The sequence below is a fragment of the Mus musculus genome, chromosome 12 (assembly GCF_000001635.26).
Source record: "Mus musculus strain C57BL/6J chromosome 12, GRCm38.p6 C57BL/6J".
Classification (NCBI taxonomy): domain Eukaryota; kingdom Metazoa; phylum Chordata; class Mammalia; order Rodentia; family Muridae; genus Mus; species Mus musculus.
The window spans coordinates 85986466-85998544 of record NC_000078.6 but is presented as its reverse complement, the minus strand read 5'-3'; the positions used below and the strand labels follow the sequence as shown (position 1 = coordinate 85998544).

The 12079-nt window shown below is 42.6% G+C and overlaps 1 protein-coding gene and 1 long non-coding RNA gene across 30 annotated transcripts in view; one reads left to right on the top strand and one right to left on the bottom strand.

The window, feature by feature from the left end:
- The window catches only part of Ttll5 (tubulin tyrosine ligase-like family, member 5), a 229068-nt gene that overhangs the window by 55216 nt on the left and 161773 nt on the right, over positions 1–12079 (bottom strand). For all 28 annotated transcript variants that reach the window (XR_003950060.1, XM_006515989.4, XM_030246774.1 and 25 more), the window contains one exon: positions 2349–2544. Coding sequence is in view for 27 of the 28 variants with exons in the window: in XM_006515989.4 (XP_006516052.1) it covers positions 2349–2544 (196 nt within the window). In the remaining variant the exon portion in view is untranslated. The remainder of the gene's footprint in view (positions 1–2348; positions 2545–12079) is intronic.
- Positions 1297–7602, top strand: Gm51989. 2 transcript variants are annotated; one of them, XR_003950215.1, is made up of 3 exons: positions 1297–1366; positions 2317–2606; positions 6855–7602. It is a non-coding gene; the product is annotated as a predicted gene, 51989 (long non-coding RNA). The 2 variants fall into 2 exon arrangements; XR_003950214.1 differs by having other exon boundaries at positions 1297–1469.

Genomic DNA, 12079 nt, shown 5'->3' with positions numbered 1-12079 from the left:
TGCTCGGAGTTTTTAAAGGAATGTGAGCTGCTGGAAGCTAATCAAAAGCACGAGACGTACTCAAGAATGAAGCTGTTTCTAAAAGGGAGAAACTAGCAAAAATGGCCTTTCCTTCTCCAAACCATGGGTGCTCTGTAAACAGCTCTTCTTATGTTGAAGACGCTTCACATCTTCTTACATTGAAGATTTAACACACATTATAGTGTGTTCAAATGTAGTTTAAAAGGAACCCACGTGGCCTAGGAAAAGGTTCAATTGGTAAAGGCCACTGTTGCCAAATCTGGTTACTAGAGTTCCACCCCTGGACCCAACAGGGTGGAAGGAGAAAACTGCTTCCCAAACGCTGTCCTCTGACCTGCACAGGAACACTGGTACACGCAGACCCACAGAGTCTGTAATGATAAAAACAACCAACCAACCAACCCAAAGTGCCTATAGTTCTGATTAAAAAACCAAAACCAAAACCAAAAAAAATCAAAACCAAAAAAATACCAATGGAGCCAGAAAGATTGCCCAGTGAGTAAAGGTGCCTGCTTCCAAACTAACCCCCTGAGAACAAGCCCAGAGCCTGTATGGCAGAATGGAGTTCCACAAGCTGACCTTCCATACGCACGTGGTACCACATTCACGGGCATGCACTCACAGATTCATAGGGGGAAACCAAAGAAAAGGGATCAATGGTATAAATTCAACTCATTTCTTGACTATATTCACACGTTCTGTATAGGGCAGCATCTGAATAAGTTGGCAGTGCTGGCTAATTAACATGACAGGAGTTTAGACTGTAAATAGCTTTAAGAAAATTATACAGATTGATAAAACAAAGTGTCAAAACTTAACATCTGCAGCTGTGAACATGCAAACTGGCTTCCTCGATTCTCCTGCCTCAGAGATTGTCTAAGTGAGGGCATCTCTATGTAGCAGCAGACAACATGCAGTCAGAGTGAGGCGCTGCTGCGGTCTGTGCTTTCCTAGTTAAAAGGCCTGAAGTTTTCTCCAGTAAATATAATCCAAAGATCTATTCACAATTGCCTGCATTTATACCTGCATAAATATAACAAACTAAATTAATTTATTATAATTGTGGTGTATTAACTGATCAGCCACACTACAGTAGCTACATCCAATCAGGTGACCTGTGCAGGAAAGCCAAGTGAGCACATTTTATTCTGGGTACCAGTTCTGATGGCTAACCTGGACTGTCAACTCATTAGAATAGCACACCTTTGCCTGTGGCTGTGAAGATGTTTCTAGAAAAACATTAGATCATGAAGCTAGTGCCCTTATGATGTAATAGTCAAGATGGAGGCAGTGGGTTACCAGGTGTGGCTCCTTACTGTCCCCTCTGCTTCCTGGTTGTCGAGAGGTGAGCAGCTTCCTCTGCCAAGCTCTTCCTCTATGCTGTCTCTGCCTTGCTCTGTGCCTAAGAACAATGGAGTCAGCCAGCCACAGACTAAAACCTCAGAGCTGTGAGCCCAAATCAATCTTTCTTCCCCCAGGTTGACTTTCTCAGGTTATTTTAGTATTTGATATGTAAAGAGATCGGGCATAATGAGGGCTTTCCATACAGAAGAAAGCAAAGGCGGAAACTCTGTTTTCATCTTTATGCACAAACTGATGCACAGTATGTATTATACATTTACGAAAAGGAAGCAAGGGCAGGAAAAACGGGAAAAGTTTTTTCCCTCTATAATGAAATAGCAAAGCAGCTCGCAGAAATAGTTTTAATTCAACCAAGTAACCCTCGCACAAGGCGCCATCACTGGCTCCAACCAGTGTGCAGAGCCAACTCTCCCAACGTTTTTCTGGGGCCATATCTGCTCTGCAACTGGGACTAAATTGGTATACTATAGCTCCCTACACACTCACCCAGGAGCTGGCATGTCCAAAACAGTGCCTGGCACATGGCAGGCACTAAACAAATAGTTGTTGAACGAACAGAAATCAAATAACTTACCTTACAAAGATTTTTCCGAAGTTGCAAGTTATGAAAGATCATGAAGGACTCATGCATTTATCTGTACCAAGTCTCAGGAGGCTAAAATTTGGTACGCTTACAAATAAAGAGGCTCAAAAAGCTTTAAGGAACTGGGAATTCGATTGGGAGGCTAGTAAGATCATTCAGTAGAAAAAGGAAACATAGCAATAAAGGCCATACAAATTCAAACACAGCAACCATGCCCAACACCAGCTTAGCAACCATCCTCTGAAGATGCTAACACTACAGTTCCAGAGTGGTACTGAGACAACCCCCGGCAGGTGTGGTGACTTTTAGGGAACATGTCATTCATTGCCCTCAACTTGTCTCACCAACAGAAGGAAGACACTATGTCATGATTTTCAGTTACCTGGTGCCGGGCTCGACTCTGGTCCAGAAGTTGCCGGGACTGAAGTTTTTGTTGCTCGAGTTGCTGGAGAGCAAAGTGGAGCTGGTAGCTGCCTGCTGTGGGGTGGTACTTGTGCTGGGGGACCACCCCTGTAGTCTTGCTGTATGCGTTGTTCTCTACCTCGCCCTCCCAGGCAAAGCCACCTGTCTGGAGGCTCCTGCAGAGAGAAAGAATGCATGTTTCCACATGAGGATGTGAACAATCTAGAACCAGATACAGGTTAGATTTAGAAAGCTACTTGTATCATAAATTACCTGACCTCTCTACCAAGTCACATTCTGGTATGTTTGTTTTCCACTTTGTTTCCCAACTTTTCTCAAATTAAGAGATATCTAAATATCAAGTTAAAAGTATGTCTGTGTAATGTGTTCATGTGTTAAAGATTTTGCATTCCTGTAGTCTCAACTTCCAATAAGCCACACCTCTTGCTCAGGGATAGGGTGCTCAGTTTGGCTTCCTCAGAAACTGCCCAACTCCATGCTACCAGCTAACCTTCTTGGCCAACAGGATCAAAAGCCTCAGAGCTTAGTCTTATTTGGCTTTTGAGAAGATCTGATTTTTAGCAGTTCCTGGGAAAATACCTCAATGCATGTCTGTATATATTAAATACACCTATCCCTGGTGCTGTCATAAACATAATAGTATGTACACATAATTAATATCTATCAAAGGACTTTGAACATATGGAGGAATATGGTGACCACCATGGAAAACAAGTACCTAAATGAATGAATGAAATGTTAGCCCAACTCACAGGCAGAGTGCTGAGTGAGAGTAAGATAGGATTACATGGTTTTGGAAAGGAAACAGAGGCGCACGCGCGCGTGTGTGAGTGTGTGTGTGCGCGCGCGCGCATGTAGATGTATGTGTACATGTGTTCATATATATGTAGATGTCAGAAGTCAGTTTTGAGTGCTCTCCTCAATTACTTTTCCAGCTTCTTCTAAGACAGGGATCTCTCCCTGAAGCCAATCCTGTCAGAATGGAAGCCCGGAGAGCCCCAGGGCTCTACTGTCTCTACCTCCCCTCTGCTGAGATGACAAGCACAGGACTGATTGCACTGACTGCCTTCTCGTGTGGGGGCTGAGGGTCTGAATGCAGATCTTTGTGTTTATGCTCCTGGAGACTTTTACCTTTTGTCTCCTTAGTGAGGGAAGACAAATGACTGATAACAGGAGATAAAAGGCACGGAGAGGCTGTGAGTGGAAGATGTAAAGGAGAAAGACATTCAGGGTTATTTTACTTTACATGAGCTCTTCCAGGCTGGCTTTAAACTGGTAAACCTCCTGCCTGCAACCTCTCAGTGTTGGGAATCCAAGCGTGTAATACTATGCCAGACAGGTATTGGGGGTTTAAAGTCAGGGAAGGTCAAGGCAGGAAGGCCTCTCCTTCAAATGAAGACAAACGGAGAAGACAGGCTACTGGGTTGAATTATCTTGAGATTTTCATGTCAACTAAGCTAGATCCTGCTTTTACAACACAACATAAAGTTTGGTGGGTACAGATCTGGGAGAAATTGGACCGGGGGTAGGAATATGATCAAAATACAGTGTAAGAAATTCCCAAAGAATTAGTGAAAATATTATTTAAAAACTCTCCAAGGGGAACTATTATTAGTCACTGAAAAGAAGGCTAAAAAACACCCACAGAAATTCTGCTTCCATTTTGGGATTGATGGTTACGGAGGCTTCTAGCCACAGGAACAGTCTGGGCTCAGTAAGTGGGTATTAGGAAAGTAACATGGACCTCACTCCACAATTAACCCCCCTGAGTGGCTTGAGTGATTTTATTTGCTAATAACTGCTTTAACTACAAGCATTTCCATGAGGTATCATTCCAATGTCTTCTTGCTGGGCATCAGAGTCAGGAAGCATGTCCTGGATCTGGGGAGATGCTCCCAAGGCTCTCAGGGATGTGAACAAGGGCATTGGATGCACAGGGCAGGGCGGTGGGCAAGAAATCAAGTGGATAAGAAGTGTTCTTCCAACTCCACATATACTGAAGAGGCTGGAACACCATAAACTTTTATAGTGAAATATGTTTTTAATCTCATCAGTAACATAAGCTCAGGCTGCAAATCACAAAGGGAAGTTTCTCAAGCCAGTGGAGGCTTTTAGCAAAAAGGGAGGAATTTTTATAGCCTGGCTCTAAGTAGGGGTGGGGGTGCTCAACTGTGTAACGTAATAAGTGCCACGAGAACCTTCTTGTTTGAGTGTCACGGGGTTAGTCGGACAACATTATGTCATATTCAAAGCACAAGTCTTTGGGGTTTCTAGCATGCACATGCTCTGATAACTGACAGGGCTATCTCTTCTTCCTACAGTACATAATGGCTTTGACATCCATCTGAAAGTCTAACTCCATTTTCATAACCACTCCGCTTCACCACTTTTCTACCCCCACCAAAATTTTGAGATTGGTTCTGCTCATTAAAATCTTGTAAGATTCCCTGATCCAAAAATCTTGGGGCATGTACTGAATTTGGGTTTTCTTTCCACCCTTCCCTGGGGTGATGTTACTGGTTTCAAATAGTTGTACAAACACACACACACACACACACACACACACACACACACACACACACACTCTCGAGATACTCTGGAACATTGAAATCATTTATGCTTCATATACACCTTATACTCTAAACTTGTAGTCCCAGCTACAAGTTGGAGGGAGAAGAAGAGCTTAAGCCAGTCATTTGGGGACAGCCTGGGCCACACTGCAAGACTCTACTATGGTAAGATTCTTTTAAAGTTACAAATAAGCAACAATATGGCATGGTTCTTTCTACCAAAATCTCACCTCACTCCCATAACCATTCCAACTGCTAGGTAGTAACGGTTTCCACTCTAACTGATCTTCTCACACCACACCATTCCCCATCTCTGAATGTCCTGCGTTTCTCTCTGGTTTTGTATGTAAGGAGCTTGGAGGAAAGTGTAAGATCCATAGCAACTTTTCTTCAGGACACAGGGCTATACCCTCTTCTAAGGTCCTGGGGCCTCCTAAGAAGAAATGATGTAGCAAGATGGGAGGAGGCAGAAGACAGTGACAGTCATGTACTTGTGGTTATGCTGTCCATTTCTTCTATTGACCTCATCCAACTCCTGCCAATAGGAACTACCTGTGCAGGGATGCCCCGCCCCTGAGAGCACGTGCACATCTCTATGGCCATGCTTTCAGCTGCTTCTGTGCTGTGTGGGTGTTGGGAGTACAACAGTATGTAATTAAGTGTGGGTCATGATATTAAATGTCCAGAATTCTAAGGAATAGTCCTAAACTAGAAAAAAGTGTGGTGGTTCTCACAACACAAATAGTCTTGATGACAAATAGTAGTGCTTTCTGGACTGCATAGGTATTTAAGGACAGCAGACATTGTATTTTCTTCAATTATAAATTCTTAACCACAAATTCATCTTCACAAATGTCACATGCAGGAAGCCCTCTAGATGGAAAAAGGACTCCCATGAGGGTACAGAACAGCACTGACCACAGGAAGCTATGTGATCAGGTGCCTTAGGGGAAGTGAGACTGGTTTTGTACAGAATGAATGCTTTAGATTTCATTAAATACAGTTCTAAGGCCAGGCAGGGTTAGGTCATATGCATAAGATCCAGTGTAAGGTTAAGGAAGGCCTGAGCAGGGAAGGATCCTTGTGCCAAGGCCCTTAGTGCAGTTAACTCCTAAAATCTTCTCATGAGCAAAATGGAGACGTCCCATAGAGTTGCCGTAGGAATTCAAGAGGGAATTCCAGTGGAAGACTGAAAACTACAAAGAAATATTCCCACTATTAATGTTACTATCCTTCTATTCTTTCCCCAACCTGTGGCTTCCTTTTACTGCCACCAGAGCTCCAGACTTCTCTGGGGATGAGAACAAGCAGGATATAGAAACAGAAAGTGAGTCATTCTGCAGGCAGAAGACCCGCTGCTGCAGTCAGCACGGTGCAGTCCTTTGTGACAGCATCAGACGTGAAGTCAAGGGCTGCGTGTGCTAAAACAAACAGCCATCTGGACCATTGTTGCACTCAGCACACAAACAAGCCCGTCATGTCCCTAATGTCATATGTCATAATGTCATAAAGCCTCTAGAAGGAAATACATCAAGATGTCTTTGAAACCTTATGGTCAGCAAAGACTTCTTAGAATTCTAATGTTCTAATTAATAAAAGAAAAGTTTAGAAATTGAACTTTAATAAAATCAAACAAGACATCATTAATGCTCTTGGCATGGTGGGGACCTGTAATCCTGGCACTTGGGAAGAGTCCAGAAACAGCCTTAGTTACATAGTGAGCTTGAATCTAGCCTCTACAAGAGGCCCTATCTCAAGCAATAAAAGCAAGCAAAGGACATCACTGACAGAATAAGTAAGTCATACTGTGGGGACGAGTATTTGCAGTTCATATAATGTGACAAAGTATTTTTTAACTTAAATTTTTATAATTTTTAAAAAATTTATATTTATAGGTACGGGTGGTTTTTCTTCATGTCTGTCTGTCTGTCCATCGTATGTGCCTGGTGTCCTTTGCCCTTGGAAGCCCTGAAGCTGGAGTTACAGACGGTTGTGAGCTGCCAGTGTTCTTGACTGCTGAGCCACCTCTCCAGCCCATGACAAAGAATTTCTACTGTTAATATACAAAGTCTGCATTGTTAACTGACCCTAACAACAGAATGAAAACAACTAAAAATGTGATTTGAAAAGATATTTTATGAGTGAAAAAATATGAATGTCCAATAAGCATACAAGTTCTCAGTATCAGTCGTCATCAGAGAAATTCAAATGACATTTTATAGTATTATAATGATTACAATTGCAGCTGGGTGTAGTGCCAGATGTCTGTAATCCCAGCACTTGAGAAGCAGAAGCAGGAGGGATCAAGAATTCAAAGCCACCCTGAGCTATGAGAGACACGTTCTCAATAAACCAATAAACAAGACAAACCAGGGACAGGGGCTTGTTTGGTCAAGCACAGCATCAAGTACTGGTGATTATGTAGATCGACTTGTTCACTGACAACAGGATAAAGCAACGCAACAGGATACTGTCGGGTCTGTGTGAAAGCAAATGTGTTTACGCAAATGAATTAACTGCTTAAATAAAAGCACATGGCTACCAACAATGTTGCAGAAAATTTTCACTGAAATATTTATAACTATCAAGAATTGGAGTCATCATTAGGAAATTAGATTAATAATAAAATATGTATCCATCTACTTTAATACTACTTGATAAAATGGCTGAATTACTAAAACAATCAATGGATAGATGAATGTCAGAAACACTGAGTTGAATGAAAGGCAGACCCAGGAGAGAAAATGTGCTACTAACATGTGGCATGAGGCACAAAGGCATGGCACACAGAGGGACATCTTCACAGGGAGCAGATACACAAGAACTTTCGAGTATGATGGAAATAGACCAAGAATGTTGTGAACAGATAAATTCATCACACTGAGCATGTAAAAATATTCATGTAAATGATACAAGTTAAAAAAAAACCAAAAGTTATACCACTTTCATTTGAAATTAAAATCCTAGTTAATAGTTTCTGTTCTGTGTATACAATATAGTAGCTTCCCAATTCTGATTATGAAACCATGCACTTTGTAATAGTGGACCACATGATCAAATCCATTTAGCATTTAGAGTCGTTTTATCAGGGCAATTTAACCTACACCTATTAAATACAGCACGACCTGGAGGAATAAAGTCAGGAGTGGCAGGGGTTGAGAAGACAGCACACTGGTACAGAGGAGCCTAGGAGGACAGCAGTAGGCGACATGGCCTAAATGACAACAGTAATGGCATCCTACTAGCTGATCATGAGGTCTGAAGGACGAAGGAGAGAATGAATACAAAGCAAACACTGGGGAGCACCAGCACTGGGGTGAACTGGGGATGAAAGGCAGGGAGAAAGGTCAGTCCTGAAAAGCATCCCGAGGACATAGAGTGACATTAAATGACAAAGGTAGAGCTGGGCATTATGGCTCATCCTTGCAATCCTGGTATTCAGGAAGCCGAGGCAAACTTAATGAGGATTGCTGTCAGTGTGAGGTTAGCCTGGGATATAATGTAAGACTGTGTCTCAAAAAAGAAAAAAAGGCATCATATGCAATTAGAAGAAGAAGTCAACAGGTGGTGATGCGTTCACAGTAACACGACACCGAGAGAGGCTCTGTGGGGAAAAAAGCATTTCTTTATGAAATACAACTAACGTGTGATTCAGAACTACTTGCACCAATGGGGAAAAAAAGTCGAATTGCATTTAGAGACAAATCCAGCAACAGGAAAGCAGACCATCCAGTAACAAGTTTTAGTCTACCTCAATGACAACCTAGCTACAATTTGGTTACCATGGAATGGAGACACAGTGCTCACAGGACAGACTTTGCCGAACATCACTTCCATGGTGTATTAAGTCAGATGGTTCAGCTAAGGTGGCCCATGCTCTTGATGTCAGAGCTTTGATTCTGACCTTATGATTGTAAGTTTCTGAGAATGATTCAGGACTATTCAAGAAACATGTTGTACTTAACCTTTGAGTATGCTCATTGGATAAGAGAATACTCTTCTTTTTAAAAAAGATTTATTTATTTCATGTATGTGAGTACACTGTCGCTGTCTTCAGACACACCAGAAGAGGGCATCAGATCTCATTACAGATGGTTGTGAGCCACCATGTGGCTGCTGGGAATCAAACTCAGGACCTCTGGAAGAGCAGTCAGTGCTCTTAACCGCTGAGCCATCTTTCCAGCCCATACTCTTCTTTTCTTTCCCTCCTGTTTTACACCTGTGGAGTTTCACCAAGATGGTTTTCCCACAGGAATGCTAGAACCTAGCAGAGGCAGTATGAGAAATACCAAGAACACACAGGTCTTCTGGAAGTCACGTGACTGTCTGGTGACCTACATGTGGGGTTGAAAGTATGTGCTACATGAATTCCTAAGTGAAGGCCAAGCTTCCTGCTCGAGATCAGGGAGAGAGGCATTAAAATATTTTGTTTATTTTATACGATAAAAGGCTCTTGGGAAATGATTAAAGAAATAATTCAAGGAACAAGGAAAAAGGAAGTGTGTGGGTCAAAACCAAAGGATAAATTGAGTCAGTGAGAGAGTTCTGGAGTAGCTGAGGTCCTGGCTCTGCACCACCCCGGAATGGAAAGCAGCCACTTAAGAGACCCAGGGATCTAGAACAAGACTACTAAGTTAAGTCCTGGCTTTGCTATTATAAGCAGCACATTTAACCTCTTTGTGCCTTGATTTCTTCAGATGGGAGTAAGTACTGACCCTAGCTCTCATGGGCTAGCTAAGGATTAAATATGACAACCCATGTACAACACTTAGCACATAGCTGACATTGCAGAGCAGGTGCTCAATTACTAACGCTCTTCCCATTGAGAGGAAGCCTAAGTCCTTGGGCAGGACAGGAGGGGCAACACAAAAGGGGTCCAAAGGAGCAAGGGGGGAAGCAAAGCTACTTTGGAGAGAGGAGAACTGGGCTCTCTAATCTCCTTACTAAGTACTATCCCTGGGTGACAAGTAAGAGACATGGTTCTAGTGGGTGCACAAATGGGGCTTGAAGTGGAATGTGGTGGCACCCACACTTTAAATCTGTACGCATGGGAGGCAGAAGCAAGCAGATCTCTGTGAGTTTCAAGGCCTGGTCTGCATATTGAGTTCCAGACCAGCCAGTCCTACAAAGCAAGAACCAGCCTCAAAGAAAACCAAACCAACAGAAGAAAGAAGGAAAGAAAAGTGGGCTGAAGCTGTGAGAGCCAGAGCAGTTCACGCAGTCATTGTTGTCACTGACCAGGGCAGCCGCAGAAGGGCAGCCCTTGTCTGGGAGAACTTCCAAGCCAGCTGGAGAATATGTCACCATGTTTAGGAGGCAGCAGTTAGGAATGGAGATTATCAATCTCTTCAGCTCTTCTCCACCCAAACCAGAATTAGCAGCAGCGGCCATACCCCTTTCACCTTTGCAAAAGGAAAGGCTCTCATTTTTGTTTTGTTTTGTCTTTTAGAATAAAAGTCGTATGTTCTCAATGTCTTAAACTGTAGAAACACAAGAAACTCAACGCCAATTGGAAATTTTGTCAATAATTTTTGTTTTTAAAATACAGGGACTCATTATGTAGCCTAGGCGGGCCTGGAACTTGCATTCTTTCTGCCTTAGCCTCCAGGCCTGAGCCGCCATGCTGGGCTCACCAGTGTTTTACCAGTTAAAAATTTAGAATGATTTACTTTAAATCATTCTAAATCCTGATTGTCATCCGAGATAAATCATTGATAAAAATGGGAAATCGGTTAGCCAATAGCACAGTCTCAGGTCTTAATTAACAACTGCAGATTGGCTGGCTGTTGGATAGTTATCCATTTGGTTATAAATATTAATGATGACATTTTCTCATTCACATTTCTCTTCAGTACACAAGAGATTTCATTATGCTTAATCCTGAAACGACTCAAAGCCATCCCTTTCTATCCCAATCTTCTTTCACTAGAGTGGTTCTACAGTGAAGGGAAATGAGGTTAGTCTAACATGACTTAGTTTTCTCATGAATCAGTGCTGGGCCAACACGATTCCCTTTCCCTTCTCCATGAGCTGCCAAATCATCAGGGCGCTAATCTGTTATATTCTGACCTGCAACTGACATCTCAATTACTAGTTTATGTATTCAGCATCTAATTTATCTCTATCTCTTCTCTTCCTTTCCCAGCGTCTGAGCTCCTTCCCTTCACATTAATCACACACTGAGTCACTATCTCAAGCTCCGAGACATAAATCAGGTATCAGTAGTCATAAGAACCGCTTCTTTCCACATAGTAATTTAATAGAGAAAGTAAGATTGATTCAACAGCCTGACTCCCGGTGAGTTTCATTGTCCCAGAATTAATGTTTGGAATCGGACCAAGATGTGCCCTGAAAATGAAAGACGATTGTATGTCAATTAGCACTTGGAAGACAAACGTGGCTCCTACTGCTTATTGCACATCTTAGCAGAAAAGCTGGAAGCAAGGCAGGGAAACATTGAAACGAGGTGTTTCCAAATCAGCTAAGCTCTCACCCATCCCACCCTCAGAGCCAGAAAAAAAAAAAATTAAGAGAATTAAGACCATGAGCAGGATACGAATGAGATCCTAATGTAAAACAGAATGGCAAGCAGCAGAGAGGGAGGGCTTCAGATCACTCCTTTGGTGAGGGGAGGAGCAGGAGCGGAGTCGGGAAGCTGTCTGGGGTCTGTTTTGGCTAACTGCTTTGATTTTATTAAATAACTGTGTGACAATGACATGACTTTGGGAAGAATACAATGAAGCATCATGTCAAAATGTTGGGAGTTGATAAGCCTGTCCTTTTAAAGTACAGCGAGATCACAGCCAGCTGGACTTGACAATGAATACGGAATGTGAACCAGACCTCTGCTGTCTCCACACCCCTTCCACCCCATGATTGATGGAACTCAGGAGGAGGAAATAAGGACAGAGTTGGACTTGGTGAGTCTGGCAGAGACTCTGGGAGCAAGTTTCATGGAACACAAAGCTAGACATAAAACCAAACCTTTCAAAGGTTAGGCTCACAGCCCTCCTCTAGAAGACTTATGCAGGATTCTGGGAGCCAGCCAGTTATGTAGATAGAGACTCCTGAATCCTTTATCTATTAGCTTTCTGGATCTGAAAAGACAGACTGATTCTTT